The sequence below is a fragment of the Gopherus evgoodei genome, chromosome 1 (assembly GCF_007399415.2).
Source record: "Gopherus evgoodei ecotype Sinaloan lineage chromosome 1, rGopEvg1_v1.p, whole genome shotgun sequence".
Lineage (NCBI taxonomy): Eukaryota > Metazoa > Chordata > Testudines > Testudinidae > Gopherus > Gopherus evgoodei.
This window is the reverse complement of record NC_044322.1, coordinates 1,737,634-1,759,274: the sequence shown is the minus strand read 5'-3', so window position 1 is coordinate 1,759,274 and position 21,641 is coordinate 1,737,634. Positions and strand designations below refer to the sequence as shown.

The window sequence follows — 21,641 nt, the reverse complement described above, 5'->3', positions numbered from 1 at the left end:
GGGATCTGGATTCTTGCGGTCCCCAGGGAAGGTTGGGGAGGTCAGAGTGCCCCAAAACACTATATTTTTGGGCGGTGGCAGTGCTATCAGATCTAAGCTGGTAATTAAGCTTAGAGGATTCAGGTGCTAGTATCTCATTTTCTGAACTCTAAGGTTCAGATCTGAAAAGGAATGTCATGTTGGTGAGGGCGGGGACACACAGGAGAGCAGTGGGGACAATGGAGGAGAGGTCCTGGAGCTGTGTCAGTGGACACCCTAAATACTGGGTTCTGCTAAGGTCTTTCGTTGGCCAAAAAGCTTAAAGACCCGTTTCCGGATCTGCTTGGACTTAATGCCGTAGTTGATTGGGTTTGGCATGGGGGGAACGACGAGGTACAGGTCAGCCACCAAGACTTGGATGTGAGGAGCAAGGCCGAGCTTAAAAATATGCAGGTACATAGAAAGGAGCCCTCCCAGGTAGAAGAGCAGGATGACGCAGACATGGGAGCCGCAGATGCTGAAGGCCTTGAGACGCGCCTCCTGAGACGAGAGCCGTAGGACGGAGCGGAGGATTATGCCGTAAGAGAAGGCAATGAAGATGAAGTCTGTCCCCACTAGAGCTGCGGCCACAACGATGCTGTACAGGTCAGTGACTGCTGAGTCTGCACAGGCCAGCTCCATCACGGCCATGTACTCGCAATAGGAATGAGGGATGACATTCATTTTACAGTAGGGCAGACTGGTTAGAAGGCAGGTTAAGGGCATCACGACCCCCACCCCTCTAGCAAGGGACAGCAGCCCAATCTGGGCAATCTTTGGGCTGGTTATGATAGTGTTGTATCTCAAAGGGTTGCAGATAGCCATGTATCGGTCTAAAGACATGGCCAAGAGCACCCCTGACTCCACTACAGTGAAGGTGTGGATGAAGAACATCTGGAGGAAGCAGGCCTCGAAGCTGATGTCTTTGGAATCCAGCCAGAAGATGCTCATCATTTTGGGGACAATGGCAGTTGAGAAGACCAGATCAATGACAGCCAGCATGGACAGGAAATAGTACATGGGCTCATGGAGGGTCTGCTCCTGCTTTACAATGAATAGGACAGTACCATTTCCTAGCAGAGCAATCACATACATGACGCAGAATGGGATGGGGATACAGGTCTGCTAAGGTTCCAGGCTGGGATGCCGATCAGCAGGAAGGCAGAGGGGTTAGGGCAGATCTGATTGAAGGTTGACATGACCTACAGCAGATGCGGATCAACTGATTTGCAGAAGTTCTTTCCCTGCAATACAATAATTGAAGGGCTGGGATTTTTTCGGGATGCTGGACATTTTTCAAAGCCAGCAATTTGGTTTATTCAGGCTCGACCTGAATGCTGCCCTGGGCTCTGACATTGACATGCTGGGTCACCATGGGCCAGTTGCTTCCCTGTTCTGTGCCTCAGTCTCCCCTCTCCTTTGTCTGTCTTGTCTATTTCCTTTCTAATCTCTTCAGGGCAAGGACTCTCTAGCATGCACATGTTTATGTACAGCTCCTAGCACAGTGAGGCTCTGATCTCATTTGGGACTCACAGTTGCTATTATGACTGATGGGGAGAGTAGGGCACAGAGAATTGCCTGTCCTGCCCTCTTTCCCCAGCCATCTTCCATGAGCCAAGTGCAATCAGGAGACCCATGAGCCGTTGCGAGGATCTCACCCCATACTTGGAGGTAAGAAGAGGACGATGAAGATTGAGGACAGAAGATAATGTTTTGGAGACAGCAGACAGCCCTGGCTACTCCCTGATAAGCCTATACCCCTGTACAGCTACTGCAGTGAATTGCACCAGAGGTGACTCTACCCTGATATGTCCATGGGAAAATGAACCAGAGAGAATTGCAGCTGTTTGATCACTGCAAATTATAGCTGATGCATTCAGACCTGTGAGTTCAGAACATAATCAAGGATGTGAATAATTAAAAGTTTGATAACATCTATCTATCTATCTATCTATCTATCTATCTATCTATCTATCTGTCCCCTGTCGTCCATTCCCAGCTTCTGGCAAACAGAGGCTAGGGATGCCATCCCTGCCCATCCTGGCTAATAGACATTGATGGACCTTCCCTCCATGAATTTATCTAGTTCATTTTTGAACCCTGTTACAGCTTTGGCCTTTACAACATCCTCTGGCAAAGAGTTCCACAGGTTAACTGTGCCTTATGTGAAAATTATTTCCTTTTGCTTGTTTAAACCTGCTGCCTATTAATTTCATTTGGTGACCCCTAGTTCTTGTGTTATTAGAAGGGGTAAACAACACTTCCTTATTTACCTTCTCCACCTCAGTCATGATTTTATAGACTTCAATCATATCCCTCTTAGTGGTCTCTTTTCCAAGCTCAAAAATCCCAATCTTATTAATCTCTCACATATGGCAGCCGTTCCACACCCTGTACATTTTTGTTGCCCTTCTCAGAACCTTTTCCAATTCCAATATATCTTTTTTGCGATGGGGCGACCACATTTGCACGCAATATTCAAGGTGTGGGCGTACCATGGATTAATATGATATTTTCTACCTTTCCTAATGATTCCCAACATTCTGTTCACTTTTTTGACTGCCGCTGCACATTGAGTGGATGTTTTCAGAGAACTAACCACAGTGAATCCAAAATCTCTTTGAGTGACAACAGCTAATGTAGACCCCATAATTTTGTACAGTTGGGATTATGTGTGTATTACTTTGCATTCATCAACAGTGAATTTCATCTGCCATTTTGCTGACCAGTCACCCAGTGTTGAGAGATTCTTTTGTAGCTCTTCGCAGTCTGCCTGGATCTTGACTATCTTGAGTAGTTTTGTATCATCTGCAAATTTTGCAACCTCGCACATTGATCCATTAACATTCACTACCCTTTGGTTCTGAGGTATCAGTAACTCTAAAATTGGTAACAGCATCTTCACATAGAGCCCCCCCCACCTCTCTTACTTCTTAAACAGGTTGTAACCAGTGTTTTTAACATTCCCATCATGCAAATTGTCCCACCAGGTTTCAGTAAAGCCAATTATATCACACATCTTCTCATCGGTAAGAATCCTCAATTCCTTTCGCTTATTACCAAGACTCCTAGCATTGGTGTATAAGCAACGAGAACATTGCCATCTATTCACCCATCTCAGGCTGTTGTAATGAATCCCACCATCGCCACATGTCTGCACTTTCCAGATAAAATAGAAGGGATTTACAAGCGTTTTCTTTCTTCTTCTTTCTTTCTTTCTTTCTTTCTTTCTTTCTTTTCTTTCTTTCTTTCTTTCTTTCTTTCTTTCTTTCTTTCTTAGAAACTGTATTTGGGGCAGGCTTATCATTATGGTTTCTAGCAGCAATGTTCTGGTGCATTTAATTTAAAAAAACAGGAATCATGCTTTAGTCTTCAGTGCTATTGCCTCGTCATTCTGCATGTCACATTTTATCTCGGGAACTTATTTATAATCACTTATTAGCTGTAAATTTGGGGATTCCCCCAGGACAGGATGCATTTTCCCTACACACTGGGAGTAAGTCAGTCAACATTTTTTGGTTAAAATATTTTTTCAGTGAAAAATGACTTTTCAAGCAAAATGAAACTTTTGCAGAACATTTTCATTTTGCTCCAGATTTTCTGGTCTGTGGCTGAAAAAAACATCTCCAACATAGCAACCTGAACATTCGATTTTCCATAAAAAATATTTTTTTGATAAAAATGTTTGATTCTTATTTTTAAATAGTTTTTTTTTACTGAAAACAAAAATAGCAACTGAAAACAGATTTCAAAAAGGGAGTATTTCCTGGTTTGGGTTTTGATTTTTCATTGAAAAAATGGAAACACTTTCACTGTAAATGTTGGGGGGAAAATGAATTTTTTTTTTAAAAATGTCCACCAAAAAGTAATTGCTTTTATTTCTTTTGGTCTAGCTCTAATTGTGAGATCACACAAACTGCAAATGCTGAGGCAACCTCAGTCCACAGAGCCTGGGAGAAACACAGCCATTTAACTTAGCTCCCTCTCAGTTACCTGGAAACAGAGCACTTTCCAATGGACCTCGCCCTGCCTGCCCCCGTACCATTCAAATAATCCCACAGTCACCTACCTCCTTATGGGACTTGTAGTTGTCCCTCCTTATCTCTTTGGGGGTGCTCTGCCTGTTTGCAGAGATGACTCTGAAATGTCAGGACAAACATTGCAGAAGTCTTTATATTTCACCCCAGTTAAATCTTCTGGGATCTCTCCATCAGATGGGAGTCTCTGGTGTCTATGGCCTCTCCAACCGTGCTAGTCTAAGGCAGTGAGGATAATGGCATTGACCCTAAATTGGTTCTCGCTCTCCTGCTTTGCTTTGCGAGCCCCAGGGTCTGGAAAGTACTAGGATGTGGTTTTGGCTGCAACTTTCTGTGTAATATTTTCCTAGAAAAAAACCCCTCTTCTGAATATCTGTTAGGTAGGAGCCACACAGTAGAGCAGGACCTAAGGGAGTTCCCCATCCAGCAGCTGGATATGAAAGGATGTCCTGCACGTGACCATCAAAGGACCTCAACCTTGGGTCTCCTGGCAATGGTCTATTGGCTAAGCTACCTCCTCTGAGCCCTGGCTTGCATCTCATCACCCTCCTAAGCTTTCTTCACAACCAATAAAACTGGAAGTCCAGAGAGTCTCTCCTGTGATATTGTCCTTTTGGGCTACTCTGGCAACACAAAGGAGACAAAAAATCAGCAGGTTAAAATGTGGGATTCCTCAGGAGTGGGGGAATCCCTAAGTTTCATGGAGCCAGTGTAGCCAGCTCCTACTCCTGGTCCCTTTCCCAGTGCTTAGTATGGGTGTTGTACTGGGGACTTGACAGGAGGAAAGGAGCATGGTCAGAATGTCACTGTGCTCCAGCAATCCCCAGCAGGGGTCTTGGGTCTTTGAGCCATATTCCACTGGTGGTGTTTAGGGCAGCCCCAAGGCTGCTCTGATCTGTACTGGCCACAGAACTGAGGGAGATATCAGTGGCTCCCTTGCACTGCTCAGTGTCTTACACCATGCTCAGCTCCATAGTATCTGAGCGCCTTCCTGTAGTGCGTTACGTTAACGGCTGTCACACATTTGTTCTCGTCCCCCTCCCCAGGAGAAGTGTCTGCAGGAGGATGTTTATAGTGGTCATAGTTTCATGTTTATGTTAGAGGAGGCTGGTCAAAGAAATGCACTGTGCACTTGGAGCGGAGTGGGGAGAAGTTTGGGATGGTCCTTAGCTCTGGGGGTCTTTTCCCAATCTCCGGGCTGGCCCACAAGAGCACTCTGTCTCCCTCAGTGCTGTGCTTTACCCTTAATGCCGTGTGTTCCATTGGGCCATGGGAGGTGAGTTGTTGACCATGGTCTTCAGCCCAGGATTTGAGGTGATCTTTAAGAGATGCTGGGCTCAGGCCATTGAACAAGGACCAAGACTTTGAATTTGATGTTCCTTCACTGTGCTCTGTGCATATCGGGGGCAGTTCAGACTTGAGGCCAATATCTGTAGCTTGAAAAGTAGCTCTGGAAGGGAGTAACTGCTCTTCCGGGGCAGTGCTGAAATCACTCACTGGAGCTCACTTCGAGCCCTAGCATGAGCCCTCTTTTACAAATGGGGAAACTGAGCCCGAGTCAAAGAGATCATGTCCTAAAAAAAAAAATGCACCTGGGTTGGTGAAAACTGATGAAAAATTGGGAACATTTAAAAAATCTAATTTCTGTTTCAGCTCGTGTGCTATTTGTTTGTTTGCTTTTTATCGTTTCCTTCAGCTTGGTCCATGAATATAGACTTATGAGTTTCACGTTTACTTCTAGTCTGCTTAAGTTCCTGGATCCTCTGCACTCACCACAAACTCCGTGTTTGCACATGCGCGTGCGCACAACACACACACGCACACCAGGAAACATTTATTTTGCTGCATTAAAGTACATACGCAAAGCGAGTTAACATACACAAAGCCACATTGCGGTTCTCCTGCAAAGGCCTCCTAAAACTCTTCTTTGCTGTGATGCTGCCGGGAAACTTGACAATGGGTAGGCAGCTGGGTGTACATGTCGACCCACATTGTTTCCTTGCGCTCTTCCTCTCCCTTTCCATGGGGTATATCCACCTGTTGTCTCTGGTCTTATACTTAGATGGGAAGCTCCTCAGGGCACAGACTGTCTGTTTATTATGACTTGTTGTAGGATATCTAACACAGTCCCTGCTCTGGGGCCTCTGGATGCTAATGGAGCACAAATAATAAATAATTTTGCCATGCAGTTTTCAAAACTTTGCAGAAAATCTAAATGTTGTGTATCCTCCTATTCCCTATACCCCATCTATCTGTCTGTATATCCCTACACCCCCCCAATCTATCTATCTATCCCCATCCACCCCCATCTATCTATCTAGCCTTCAGTACAGTCTTATGGAAACACCTGACATTCTCCTTTTAAGAGATTTCCCATTGCTGAGCTGGAATTAAAACTCAAGACTCCTTGAGTCCTCACCTGGTGCTGCACTACACACCTTCCCCGCAGTGTGTCTGGCCCGCTCCCTTCAGCATGACAGTCCATTGTTTCGTTTAGTTCTGAGCTCCACAAATGTCTCTCTCTTGTTTTTCAGGGTTACATTGACAGAGATTCCCCAGGTTTTCTGTTCAAACCCAACTGCAATCTCTGTTCCTGGGGTGTGAGTGCACTCGGAGCTGACCGGTGATTGCAGAGGGACCTCTGTGACTAGGAAATGCAGCCAGGAACTACCACAAGATCCAGCTTAGACAATGTAACCCACATCTTCATCCGGGGACAATAAACTGAAACACACTGAGTGGAGGGAAAACCTGGGAGCCAGGGTTGGCTGAAGAACAGGCCAGGGCATCAGTCAGCCTCAGCCAGACATGAGTTTGCACATACCACAGCTCTGAAGAGGGTCACTGATATTTTGGTAGTATGCAAATGAGACACACGATCACGGAGCAGCGGGATGATATAACTCCTCTCTAGGGGTGAAATTCACCCCGATGCAGACGGACCATGTAAACGTGTGGACTCACCCTGCAGCACCTCCTGCTGGTTGCTATGGGGAATTAGCTCAATTCCAGCCCGGAGAACCCTCTGCAGGCTGGTGGTCCACCTGTCCTCCGCTAGCCCCAGGCCCCTCCCTGGACCTCGGTGCCCCTTTAACTGAGTCTCCCCCCTCCCAGGGGAACCCCACCCTACTATCCCCACCTTGCCTCAGTATCGGCTACTGCCCAGTCATTGTCTAGCCCCCATGCCCTGGGCAGACGCAGTATCAGCCACTCATCATAGGCAAAGGGGTTTTGGCCTGCTGCCTTTACCCACCCTCTGGCTGCCCCTCTGCAAGCCCAGTCCCTTGAAGGCCTAGAATTAGGCCCTGCAGCCTGGGGAGTTGCTGGCCTAGGGCTTCCCAGCTCCTAAGGCCTTTCCCCAGCCCTGCCTTCCTCTAGGTCCCCAGGGTGAGTCCCTAAGCAGCCAGGCTTGTCTCTCTCTCCTTGTCAGAGAGAGGCTGTCTGCTTCTGGCTCCCTGGCTTCTTATTAGGCCCTGTGGCTCAGTTTGGGGCGTGCCCCAGCTGCAGCCACTTCCCCAATCAGCCCAGCTTAAAGGCTGCTTTCTCCAGCCCCAGCCCCTTCCCCGGGCTGTTTTAACCCCTTCTGGGCAGGAGCTTAGATCCACTCTGCTACAGACCAGTACAAGACCAAGGCACCAGTTAATGGGGACTTAAGTGGTGACTTTTACCCAGTAGTGGCTATTCCAGGAATCCCATTGCCTTCAGCTGGGTATCACATCTAGATGTAGCTCCAAGAAGAGCCACAGAAGTGACTAAGGGTGAGGGAGGCGCTGTGAGCAAAGGTTGAAAGAGCTCAATCCGTACAGTGTGGCTAAGCGACAGCTCAAGGGCATGTGGCAGAAAGGTGCAATCCCCCAAGCGGCAAGGGAATGATTTAGGAGGACAACATGGTGGCTGGCAATGGTTTCCCTCTGCACAGGTTCCACGGTTTATCTTCCAGCCGTCACAACAGTCTGCATCTGATGGCCAAAGTCCATGTGGCGTCTATTGTGTGGTGCCAAGACCGTCAGGACTTTGGGGCAGGGACAGTTTTCTTCTCAAGGTTGTGCAGGGCATTGTTACAGGGCGGCTGTCCTTGAAGGGGAAACGGGGCCTTCGGCTACCTCTACAGGGTCAGCTCCCTCCCGAGATGGGCAGATCATTTGGTCATGTGACTAACAAAGCAAGGCCAGGCCTAAGGACAGAAGGGAGATGTCTGACGGAGAGCACAGGGTTGCCTCCAGCTCTGTAGGCCTGAGAGCGCTGGGCAGGGCAGAAGCCTGGGGAGCTGCAGCTGGAAGCTGCTGCATGTGCGTGCTGTGGAGGATAAATGTTATATTTCAAGTGGAACCCAGTTCCAGGAAGGAGGACTGGAGGCTGCTAGCTCAAGGGGAGAGAAGCACTGACCTGGGGTTGGGGCCTGGAGGATCCATGTGTGGGGACTAAATAAATTGGATGCCCAGAGAGGGAGAGTTTAATTACCATTGGTCTGTGATGTGCAGTTCTAATGGGCCCTGAGCTGAATGGAAACTGAGGTAAGGCACTGCAGCACATCCTGGCTAGGAGGGGGTTCTCAGGAGAAGGCTGACTGTGTTACAGACACATAGCACAACCAGACCCTGATCGGAGCCTCTGAGGCGTGTTGGAATACAAATATTGTCACGTACCTTGCACAGAACCAGGACAAGGTCAAGCATATGAGTTCAGTTGTTTCTAAATTATCGCCCGCCTCATCACCAAAACAAATCTGAGACTGATATTGTGCTAATGGAAACCTTTATTAATATTTTGTTAATAGAAGCCCCTCAAAACTCAACCACGGCTTCACTCTTCTCATTTAAAATCTTCACAACCCCTGTCCCCAAACATCTCGAGGCAGACGCCACTCCTGGAAAATTTCAGGCAAATGGTTGATGTTCCCTGAAGTTCGGACCCCATGAATACAGATGATCACAATGGACACTGTTTTGTGACCTTAACTAGAGCAGTTTAAACAAGCTGTCAGATACACTGTAGGGAACGATTCTGCATTGCTCTGGATTCCAAATGTAATTTATATTATGCAGATAGTTATTATTCGTTGTTTGTATTGCAGCAGAGAGGAGAGATCAGGGCTGGTTATAGACTCATAGACTCATAGGTCAGAAGGGACCAATCTGATCATCTAGTCTGACCTCCTGCACAAGGCAGGCCACAGAACCCCCCATCCAATTTTATAACAACCCCTATCCCAGGACCGAGTTATTGAAAATCTCAAAATTGGTTTGAAGACCTCAAGCTGCAGAGAAACCATCAGCAAGCGACCCGTGCCCCACGCTGCAGGGGAAGGCGAAAAAACCTCCAGGGCCCTGCCAATCCGCCCTGGAGGAAAATTCCTTCCGACCCCAAATATGGCGATCAGCTAAACCCTGAGCATGTGGGCAAGAGTCACCAGGCAGCCCCAAGGAGGAATTCTCTGCAGTAACTCAGTTCCCATTCCATCCAACATCTCCCCGCAGACCATTGAGCAGACTATCTGGTGGTAATCCAAGATCAATTGCCCAAATTAACAATCCTATCATAACATCCCCTCCACATACTTATTAAGCTTTGTCTTAAAGCCAGGAAAGTCTTTTGCCCCCACTACTTCCCTCGGAGGCTGTTCCAGAACTTCACTCCTCTAATGGTTAGAAACCTTCGTCTAATTTCAAGTCTAAACTTCCTAATATCCAGTTTATACCCATTCGTCCTCGTGCCTACATTAGTACTAAACTTAAATAATTCCTCTCCCTCCCTAACGTTAACCCCCCTGATATATTTATATAGAGCAAGCATATCCCCCGCAGCCTTCTTTTGGCCAGGCTAAACAAGCCAAGCTCTTTGAGTCTCCTTTCATAAGGCAGTTTTCCATTCCTCGGATCATCCTTGTAGCCCGTCTCTGAACCTGTTCCAGTTTGAATTCATCCTTCTTGAACATGGGACACCAGAACTGCACACAGTATTCCAGATGGGGTCTCACCAACACCTTGTATAACGGTACTAACACCTCCTTATCCTTGCAGGAAATACCCCGCCTGATGCATCCCAAAATTGCATTTGCTTTTTTAACAGCCGTATCACATTGGCGACTCATAGTCAACCTGCTATCAACCAGTACCCCAAGGTCCTTCTCCTCCTCCGTCGCTTCCAACTGATGCGCCCCCAACGTATATCCAAAATTCTTATTATTAATTCCTAAATGCATAACCTTGCACTTTTCACTATTGTATTTCATCCTATTTCTATTACTCCAGTTTACAAGGTGGTTCAGATCTTCCTGAATAGTATCCCTGTCCTTCTCCGTGTCAGCAATACCCCCCAGCTTCGTGTCATCCGCAAACTTTATTAGCACATTCCCGCTCTTTGTGCCAAGGTCAGTAATAAAAAGGTTAAATAAGATCGGTCCCAAAACCGATCCTTGAGGGACTCCACTAGTGACCTCCTTCCAGCCTGACAATTCACCTTTCAATACGACCCCTGGAGTCTCCCCTTTAACCAGTTCCTTATCCACCTTACAACTTTCATATTCATTCCATCTTTTCCAATTTGACTAACAGTTCCAAGTGCGGAACCGTGTCGAACGCCTTACTGAAATCTAGGTAAATTATATCTACCGCATTTCCTTTATCTAAGTAATCCGTCATCTTCTCAAAGAAGGAGATCAGATTGGTTTGACAAATCTACCTTTACTGAATCCGTGTTGCAATTCGTCCAATTACCATTGACCTCTATGTCCTTAACTACTTACTCCCTTCAAATTTTTTCCAAGACCTTGCATACTACAGAGCGTCAACAGGCCTATAATTACCCGGATCACTTTTATTCCTTTCTTAAAAATAGGAACTACATTAGCAATCCTCCAGTCATACGGCACAACCCCGAGTTTATCGATTGCTTAAAAATTCTCGCTAACGGGCTCGCAATTTCACGCGCCAGTTCCTTAATATCCTCGGATGGAGATTGTCCGGGCCCTCCGACTTCGTCCCATCGAGCTGTTCAAGTACGGCCTCTACCTCAGTTGCGGTAATATCCACTTCCATATCCACATTCCTGTTTATCATCCCTCCATCATCGCAAGGTTCCTTACTAGTCTTATTAAAAACTGAAGCAAAGTACTTGTTTAGAGTTGGGCCATGCCTAGGTTATCCTTAACCTCCATTCCATCCTCAGTGTATAGCGGCCCCACTTTTCTTTCTTGTTATGTTGGGTACTGTCCAGACACATCTTCTTCAAAGAATTTACAGTCTAAATAGCCAAGACTATTTAGGGTGGAGAGGGGAAACCAAGGCAAAGAAAAAGGTTGTGTGTGGAGTGATGTGCCCAAGTTCACACAGCAGATTAGTGTCAGAGGCAGGAAGAGAGCCTAGTCTTGACACCTAGTCTTGTGCTCTAAGCATTAGACAAAGCTGCCTCTTATTAGGAGCCAGATGCTGCTATGCTCACTCGCATTGCGACGCTCCTTACGTCTCCAGTAGTGCCAGTGATTTCATGGTCACTACTTTGCGTGAGTGAGGTTGGCAGAATCTCCTCCTTGCTGAATAGAGCCGGTGAATGACTGCTCACACTCCTTAGACTGGATCCTTGGGCCCAAATACCTTCAGCACTGCGTCCTGCACCTGCTTTGTCCTCATGCTGTAAATGACTGGGTTTAGCATGGGGGGAAGGGTGAGGTAGAGGTCGGCCAGCAGAACCTGAGTCCAGTTAGCCACTCCCTGGCCAAAGCTCTGTGTGTATATGGAGGCCATTCCGGGAACATAATAGAGCAGCATTACGCAGAGGTGGGCTCCGCAGGTGCAATGGCCTTGAGGCGCGCTTCCTTCTTGGCAAGCCGCAGGACGGCTCGAAGAATCATCCATAAGACACAGAGATGAAGACTGTGTCAGTCCCGACTATGAGAGTGGACCCAACCACGCAGTACTGACTGCTGGCTCGCGGATCGGCGCAGGCCAACTTCACCACAGCCATGTGCTCGCAGTACGAATGGGCAATCACGTTGGAGCTGCAGTAGGGTAAGTGCTTCATCATCCGGGTGACGGGAGTCATGACAAGAGCAGCTCTCAGCAGAATGGCCAGGCCTATCTGTGTCACCTTTTGGTGTGTTAAGATGGCCTGGTACCTCAGAGGGTAACAGATGGCGACATATCTGTCAAAGGCCATCGCCAAGAGCCCCTGATTCTGCAGCTGTGGCGGAATGAACAAAGAACATCTGTGTGAAACAGGCATCGAAAGCAATCTCCACCGAGTCAGCCAGAATATGCGAGCATCTGGGAACAATGGAAGTAGCCATGACTAAATCGATGACTGCAAGCATGCACAGGAAATAGTACATGGGTTCGTGGAGGGTCTGATCTAACCTGACAGTAAGCAGAATCATGCTGTTTCCTAGCAGCGTAATGATGTACATTGAACAGAAAAGGATCCCCATCCAGACATGGGAAGCTTCCAGCCCTGGGATGCCCATAAGGCTGAAAGATAATGAGCTGGAGTTGGTGTGGTTGGAAGGAGCAAGTCATTTTGAAGAAGCGTGTTTTCTATGAATAAAAAGGGAAAAGACACTTAATTGCTGTTAAATTTCATGAAATGTTTCAAATAGAACTGGTGGGAAAACAGATTTTCCATCCCGACACAAAGTTTGAGATTTTGATTTTGTTTTGGTCCCAAATCAAATAAAAAGCCAAAATTTGAATTTTTCTTGTGAAATGAAATTTTAAAAATAAATTCATTGTAGGCCAATCCAAATGTTTCATTTCTATGAATTTGAAATGTTACATTTACATTTTTTATCCATAAGAAAATAAGAATGGCCATACTAGGTCAGACCAAAGGTCCATCTAGCCCTGTATCCTGTCTTCCGACAGTGGCCAGGGCCTGGTGCCCCAGAGGGAATGAACAGAACAGGTCATCATCAAGTGATCCACCCCTGTTGCCCATTCCCAGCTTCTGGCAAACAGCCTTTCAATTTTAAAATGTTATTAATACAAACTAAAGTAAATTTTGGAAAGAAAAGTTGTTCTGAAATGAAAATTTGAAATGCTTCATTCCAAAAGGGTTCGAATGTTTTAATATTTTAAGAAAAAAATTTCTTCAATATTTTCTCAACAAAATTTCACAGGCATTAGAGAAATGTAGGGCTGGAAGGTACCTGAAGAGGTCATCTCATCCATTCCACCCTCCACTGAGTCAGGACCAAGTATTCCTAGACCATCCCTGACAGGTGTTTGTCTAACCTGTTCTTAAAAATCTCCAGTGATGGGGATTCTACTTTCTCCTTAGGTAACCTAGTCCAGAATTGAGCTATAGCTATAGTTAGAAAGCTTTCCCTAATATCTTACCTAAATCTCCCTTGCTGAAAACTAAGCCAGCTATTCCTTGTCCTACCTCAGTGGACACGGAGAGCAAGCAATCACTGTATCACCAAACTGATATGATTTCACACCAAAAAAAATCATTTTGGTCAAAAATGGCATTTTCTGATAGAAAATTGCTTTGACAAAAAATTTTCAACCATGGAGTGAAATTCACACCTGTGCAGCACAAGTCCCACACATTTTTATCAGTGATCTGGGAGAAAAGCGTGTTGATGATGCAAAGATTGGTTAGGTGGTAAATAATGATGTGAGCAGGTCACTGATATGGCGTGATCTGGATCGACTAGTAAGTGGAGTGTAAACACTTTCATATTCATACAGCCAAATGTGAGGTCAGGAATCTAAGGAAAAAGACGATAGCTCAAGCTTACAGGATGGGAGACTGTATTGTGGAAGGTAACGACTTTGAAAAGGACGTAGGGACGTGGTGGATCATCAAGTGAACACGAATTTATGGTGCAATGCTGCGGCGGCTGACATGATCCTTCTAGGTATAAAAACTGGACTACAGAGCTGGAGTAGGGAGCTGATTTTACCTCTGTTGTTGGTATTGCTGAGACTGACACCGGAGCACTGTGTGCAGTTTGGCAGCCACATTTTGAAAAGCACGTTGAAAAATTGGAGAGGGTTCAGAGAAAAGTCACACAAATTATTTGGGGAGTGGGAAGCCTGCCTTGCAGTGGGATTAATCTCATCACCAACAGAAATTTGTCCAATAAAGATATTCCCTCCCCCACCGTGTCTCTCTCCGAAGGAATTCAGTCTGTTTAGCTTATGCAAGAGAAGGTTAAGAGGTGCCATGATGGTCTATAAGCACCAATTTCAAGTAGTGGAAGGGCTGTTTAATCTAGCAGACAAGATCCAGTGGCAGAAGCTGAAGGTAGATAAATTCTGACTGGAAATCAGGCCCACGTTTCGATCAGAGGGTAACTCACCAGTGGAACACATCACTGGAATTTTAAAATGAAGATTGGCTGCCTTCCTAAAATGTAAGCTCCATTTAAAAATTCTCTGACTGGTGCTATGCAGGAATTCAGACTAGATGCATGTGTAACCCACACCCCTCCTGGGTGTGCTGCTCTGTCCCATCTGGTGGTATTGAGCCCACTTAGAAAGAGAGAAAATGAGTCTGTTCTACACCCTTAGCTAACAGCCAGTTGGCTTTTAGCGCATGCAGTGGAGGCTCATGCACTAACCTCCAGAAGTCCCAGGTTCAATCCTGCCTGCAGAGGACTGGGGTCTGTCAGTGTTGGAAGTCAGGGCTCGTCTGGGATTTCAGCTGGGAAGTCTTTGAAGCTCTGGATGCACTTCCTCAGCTAGGGGAAGTGTGTAATCCACACACTTTCTGGGTGTGGTGTTCTGTCCCATCTAGTAACCACTTTGAAAGATAAAATGAGTCTGCTCTACTGCCTTAATTCAAAGCTGCCTGGGGAGGGCAAGTGGGGCAATTTACCCTGGGCCCCATAGGGCCCCCACAAGAAATATAGTATTGCAACATTTTTTTTATGGAAGGGGCCCCTGAAATTGCTTTGCCCCAGGCCACCTGAATCCTCTGGGCAGCCCTGCCTTAGTTAACAGCCAGTTGGCTTTTAGCTCATGTGATAGAGGCTCATTTGCTGAGCTCTAGAGGTCCCTGGTTTGATCCTGACTGCCAGCGATTGGGGTCTGTCAATATTACACATGTACCTAGACTTTGTGGTGACCCTCTGCCCAGATGTGGGCATCACCCCACAGAAGCAGAGGTGGCACCATACACACAGAAAACAGAACAATGAATAAAATGGGCTGTTTTCCCCTACACGCTTTTCAGAGGAGAAATCACATTAACAATGAAAACGAGACAAGTTCTTCAAGATACAGGCTTATGTTCAAAGAAAGCTGTGAATCTCACCATGCGGGTCAGTGGCATATGCTTTGCTTTCAAGGCACAGGAGATTAGTATATTTTTATTATGGATAATCTGTATTACCTTAGTGTCTAGGAGCCTCAGTCATGGTCCAGGTTACCATTGTGGTAGGATCTATATAGATGCACTGGTCACCATGGGAAGACAGGATACTGGGCTAGATGGACCATTGGTCTGACCCAGTCTAGTCGCTCCTATGTTCTAGAACACAAAAATGGTCCCATGACACTGACAATTTAAGGAAAGGTTCCTGATCCCATTCAGAAGCAAAACTCTCACCACTGCCATTGATCTCACCTGGCTACAGCAGTCATGTATCTCTCCCTTGGAGGTTCCTCTGATCATGCTGAATCTGTGTCACTCACCGATCTGCCAGGCCTCGCAATGCAGGAGTTTTTAATTCATCCTTATTAAACCCCAGGAGACACCAAGCTGCACCCACTGGGATTCTGTTGTCTTTTATGTGAGCACTTGCAAATTGGCAAGACACAGTTCTGTTCCTTTGGTTCTCTCTCCAGGTTAAAGTTCGAAGGCCAGATTCATTGCTACAGACACCGAGGGGGCACTAGATTGCTGGTCCTGCGACCACTGAGCAAGCTGCCATGTGCTAGTGATCCCCTAATAATGCCATTGCTCTGGGGACCTTGTCATCATGTGTCTCTGGATGGTATTATCAAAGCATGACGTGTGTGTAGCCATATCCCCTTGTGCTATGATCCCACCTGATCTCAGCTTCACAAGAGACAGGCTTGGATGGGAGACCCAGGGACCCTATGGGTATGTGGGCAGTGAGGCTGGTAGTACAGTAAATACTCCCCTTTCCTATCTATCTAATCACAGAAGTGTGGCTTTCAATGGAGCAGGACCATCATCTCATCTGACCTCCTGCATAGCCCAAACCAGGGACATTTATCCTGTAATTCCTGCATCAAGCCCTTAACTTCGGTCTGAGCCAGAGCCTCTCTCTCCGAAAGGCATCCAGGTTTAGCCCAGTGATATACAGCCCTATCACAGGGCGGCCGTACACTGCAGCCTCAGAATACCATGCACACACAGTAGTGAGGTCCCTACGTCGGGTCTCTGGCTCATCTCTCTTCTAGGATTATAGGAACCCCACTCGGGATAAGGATTTCTGTGTTTGTTATTGGTGGGGGATAAGATGGAGCATTATGTTGATGGTGCCGGGGTAATTCTTATGGTAGAAAGGCCTTTTTGAAGAGACATGTTCTGCATAAAAACATAAGAAGGGCCATATTGGGTCAGACCAATGGTTCATCTAGCCCCGTATCCTGTCTTCTGACAGTGGCCAGTGCCAGGTGCTTCAGATGGAATGAACAGAGCAGCGCAATTTTGAGTGATCCCCTGTCATCCACTCCCATCTTCTGGCAGTCAGATGTTGAGGGACACCCAGAGCATGAGGTAGCATCCCTGACCATCTTGGCTAATAGCCATTGATGGACCTTTCTGCCATGGACTTATCTAATTTTTTTTTGAACACACTTATACTTTTGGCCTTCACGACATCCTCTGGCAGTGAGTTCCACGGATTGACTGTGTGTTGTGTGAGGCACTTCCTTATGTTAGGCCATATCTACATTAGCACTTATGTCAGCAAATCTTTTGTCATTCAGAGTTGTGAAAAAACACCCCCCTGAGTGACATACATTTTGCTGGCATATGTGCTCGTGTGCACAGCACTATCTCAGCGGGAGATGCTCTCCCACCGACATAGCTACTGCTGCTCGTTGAGCTGGCTTTATTATGTCAGCGGGAGAGCTCTCTCCTATCAGCGGATTTAGTAAAGGTAGATCGTGTCAAACCAATCTGATCTCCTTCTTTGAGAAGATGACGGATTACTTAGATAAAGGAAATGCGGTAGATATAATTTACCTAGATTTCAGTAAGGCGTTCGACACGGTTCCGCACGGGGAACTGTTAGTCAAATTGGAAAAGATGGGAATGAATATGAAAGTTGTAAGGTGGATAAGGAACTGGTTAAAGGGGAGACTCCAGAGGGTCGTATTGAAAGGTGAATTGTCAGGCTGGAAGGAGGTCACTAGTGGAGTCCCTCAAGGATCGGTTTTGGGACCGATCTTATTTAACCTTTTTATTACTGACCTTGGCACAAAGAGCGGGAATGTGCTAATAAAGTTTGCGGATGACACGAAGCTGGGGGGTATTGCTAACACGAAGAAGGACAGGGATACTATTCAGGAAGATCTGAACCATCTTGTAAACTGGAGTAATAGAAATAGGATGAAATACAATAGTGAAAAGTGCAAGGTTATGCATTTAGGAATTAATAATAAGAATTTTGGATATACGTTGGGGGAGCATCAGTTGGAAGCGACGGAGGAGGAGAAGGACCTTGGGGTACTGGTTGATAGCAGGATGACTATGAGTCGCCAATGTGATACGGCTGTTAAAAAAGCAAATGCAATTTTGGGATGCATCAGGGGGGTATTTCCTGCAAGGATAAGGAGGTGTTAGTACCGTTATACAAGGCGTTGGTGAGACCCCATCTGGAATACTGTGTGCAGTTCTGGTGTCCCATGTTCAAGAAGGATGAATTCAAACTGGAACAGGTTCAGAGACGGGCTACAAGGATGATTTGAGGAATGGAAAAACTGCCTTATGAAAGGAGACTCAAAGAGCTTGGCTTGTTTAGCCTGGCCAAAAGAAGGCTGCGGGGGGATATGCTTGCTCTATATAAATATATCAGGGGGGTTAACGTTAGGGAGGGAGAGGAATTATTTAAGTTTAGTACTAATGTAGGCACGAGGACGAATGGGTATAAACTGGATATTAGGAAGTTTAGACTTGAAATTAGACGAAGGTTTCTAACCATTAGAGGAGTGAAGTTCTGGAACAGCCTTCCGAGGGAAGTAGTGGGGGCAAAAGACTTTCCTGGCTTTAAGACAAAGCTTGATAAGTATATGGAGGGGATGTTATGATAGGATTGTTAATTTGGGCAATTGATCTTGGATTACCACCAGATAGGTCTGCTCAATGGTCTGCGGGGAGATGTTGGATGGAATGGGAACTGAGTTACTGCAGAGAATTCCTTCTTGGGTGCTGGCTGGTGACTCTTGCCCACATGCTCAGGGTTTAGCTGATCGCCATATTTGGGGTCGAGAAGGAATTTTCCTCCAGGGCGGATTGGCAGGGGCCCTGGAGGTTTTTCGCCTTCCCCTGCAGCGTGGGGCACGGGTCGCTTGCTGGTGGTTTCTCTGCAGCTTGAGGTCTTCAAACCAATTTTGAAGATTTCAATAACTCGGTCCTGGGATAGGGGTTGTTATAAATTTGGATGGGTGGGGTTCTGTGGCCTGCCTTGTGCAGGAGGTCAGACTAGATGATCAGATTGGTCCCTTCTGACCTATGAGTCTATGAGTCTATGAGTCTATGAGCATAATGTAGCTATGCATCTCACAGCAATCTCACAGCTGTGCTGCTGTAAGCAAGTGTAGACATGGCCATGGCTGGAAACCTGATGCCTATTAATGTCACTGGGTGACTCCTCATTCTTGTGTTGTGTGCAGGGGTAACTAACGGTCTCCACACCAATCCTGATTTTATAGCTTTCCATCATATATCCACTTAGTCGTTTCTTTTCTAAGATGAGCAGTCTCAGTTTTTTTAATCCTCATACAGCAGCCGTTCCAGACCCCTCATCATTTTGTTGCCCTCTCTGTACCTTTTCCAATTCTAATATAGCTTTTGACCAGAACTTCCTTCAGTATTCAAGGAGTGGCCATACCATGGATTTCTATAGTGGCATTATAAAGTTTTCTGTTTCATTATCTATCCTTTTCCCAATGGTTCTGTTCATGTTTTTGACTGCCACTGCACACTGAGTGGACGTTTTCATAGAACTATCCACAATGACTCCAAGATCATAGAATCATAGACTTTAAGGTCAGAAGGGACCATTTACCCCTTTTTCCAGACCATTTATGACTATGTTGAACAGCACTTGCCCCGGTACAGACCCCTGGGGGATACTACTATTGACCTCTCTGTGCTGCAGTTCCCGAGGGCAAAGGCGAGAAAAGCCAGCTTTTGAACTAAAGGATGAGGGTTAACATTGTACAGCTGTCACTTGCTGTAACTGTTAAATGCTGGTCCACCCAATGTAGGTGTACAGTTCCATTTCTTGATGTTTGTACATTTCAGTTATTCTTAAAATTAAAAAGTTTCTGTAAGCGTAGGGGCTCTCTGACAGTGTGTTTGCAAACTGGTGATCAGAAGAGAATGGGTTAACGCTGCTGTTTGTCCGGTGTCAGGGGGTGTCTTCTGTTTTCAATAGAGTGGTTTGTAGATTGTTGGGATAGAAAAGACTAAGGAAGTTGTCCCATGGAATTGTGGGATACTTCCAATGGACTCCTGGGACATGAGGTAAGCAGAGCTGCGGCTACACTGCAAAGAAATAGGGCTCAAATCCTGGGTCCCAGCTTGACTCGAGCTCAGACCCTCCAGCCCTGCAGGGTCCTGGGACCCTGGGTCGAAGCCATGAGTTGGCACAATTAAAGTGTAAATGCAATGGGGGAATTATCCCTGAGCCTGGGCTTGAGCCCGGGTTTATGTTCCAGTGTAGACATACTCTCAGTCACATTAGTGAGTATTAGGCTGTATATTGAGGCACTGAGGACTCTGTACTTGTGCTAGAGCTGAGGGAGGACAGTGTTTGTGACTCCCCACAGGGGCCCCTGAATGGTCCTTTTCACTGCCTGAGGACTCGTCTCTGCCCAGATTCAGTTGTTGGTTTTTAGCTGAGTGCAGTGTTTCTGCCTGGCACTAACTCCTGCCTCCTCAGGGCTTGTGGGAGGGAACAAAGGGGTCTTGGCCTAGTAGGAGTCAAGCAGGGTATTCTTAGGAATGTAAGTTGGGATTGGGGATCCACTTAATGAACCTGGGGTTCTCCCACCAGCACTTAGTTCCCAGGGCCAGGCTCAATCCAGTTCCCAGGGCCAGGCTGTATCTGTGAGCTCAATCCTTGAGGGGGCCACTTAAGGATCTGGGGCAAAAATCAGTACTTGGTCCTGCTAGTGAAGGCAGGGGGCTAGACTCAATGACCTTTCAAGGTCCCTTCCAGTTCTAGGAGATAGGTATATCTCCAATTATAAAACCACAGCACTTCCTGACCCATCCAGTGATGGGAACTTCTTCCTTCACTAAGCACAAGATACATGCAGGAATGAGTATGCTACTTTCTCCATAAGCAGAACTGATTAGAGAGCTGTCCCAGAGGCCCTTCCCCCTCCGCAGAGAGTCAAGAACACTCTAGACATGAAAATATTTGGAATAATCTATATTTTAGAACAATGTATAAGGATTCCGCCTTGGACAGAAATACCCTCCCTCCCCGATGTAGGCAGCTTTCCTGAGCCCCCCATTCTCAGGCCACATCAATTGTCCCAACCTGGATTGACAGGAGTGTCCCATCATGTACCATCCATCAAAAATAAACATGCAGTTGGCATGGACAGTTAGAAAACCAGTGGGGACAATAATGATGTCAGGAAAGACAGTTTCTGAGTGCCTTGGTTACTCTCGTGTGTGTTACAGGCAGAGCATTTCCACCTCCAAAGGCCTCATTTTCCTAGCGTGGTTTCCTGGTGTGATAAACACATGAGGAGGAGCTGGCCTGGCGCTATTTCCATTTGTCTGGCCTAAATCCTGTGGGAATAGTGGATGATATTCATTATAGTTAAAATGGAGTCCTGCATTCTCATAGGCAGCGAGAGGGCCTAGAGAAGGGAGAACCTGCCCAGGGAGGATTAATGGAAGTTTTGTTCACCTCAACAGGGGCTTGGAAAGTGACTCTTAAATCCACTGAGCAGGAGTCTGCTCAGATACTGGTGTGCAGCCCTGAGGGGTGGCAGAGAGACAAAGGCTTTCTCATACCTTCTAATTCCAGCTTTGGTTTCACCCCTTTCCATATCCATTGTGAGCTCTGCTGAGACACCCTGTGCTCATACCAATGTTAATGAATAATAATAACAAGGGCTAGTGCAATGGGCCTTGTACACAATCAGTATTCCCACAATTTCCAAATGGCATGTTTTAATCATTTCATTTTTCATTACTTTTCTGATTGTGCATACTGTGCACTATACAGTTTCTCTCTTAAAATGACAAGGAGTCCGGAGGCACCTTAAAGAGTAACAGATTTATTTGGGCATAAGTGTTCATGGATAAAAACCCACTTCTTCAGATGCATGGAGTGAAAATCTGTTATAGAATGTCCAGGAAGCTTAAAATGGTCTTTAACAGTGTCACAAAACAGACATGAAGGTGAGGAAGACACAAAAACCA

The 21,641-nt window shown here is 46.3% G+C and overlaps 1 protein-coding gene and 1 pseudogene across 1 annotated transcript; both read right to left on the bottom strand.

The window, feature by feature from the left end:
• Positions 1 to 255: 255 nt before the first annotated feature.
• LOC115648144 (olfactory receptor 52K1-like) lies at positions 256 to 1,113 on the bottom strand. The gene has a single exon (XM_030555333.1). It carries the CDS (start codon positions 1,111 to 1,113, stop codon positions 256 to 258), a length of 858 nt encoding a protein of 285 aa, XP_030411193.1.
• A 10,507-nt stretch (positions 1,114 to 11,620) lies between these two features.
• On the bottom strand, positions 11,621 to 12,519 carry LOC115648139 (annotated as a pseudogene).
• Positions 12,520 to 21,641: the final 9,122 nt, after the last annotated feature.

What these genes read in the sequence shown, in the direction of transcription:
- LOC115648144 (XM_030555333.1), bottom strand. Translation starts at nt 1,113, where the DNA reads ATGTATGTGATTGCTCTGCTAGGAAATGGTACTGTCCTATTCATTGTA.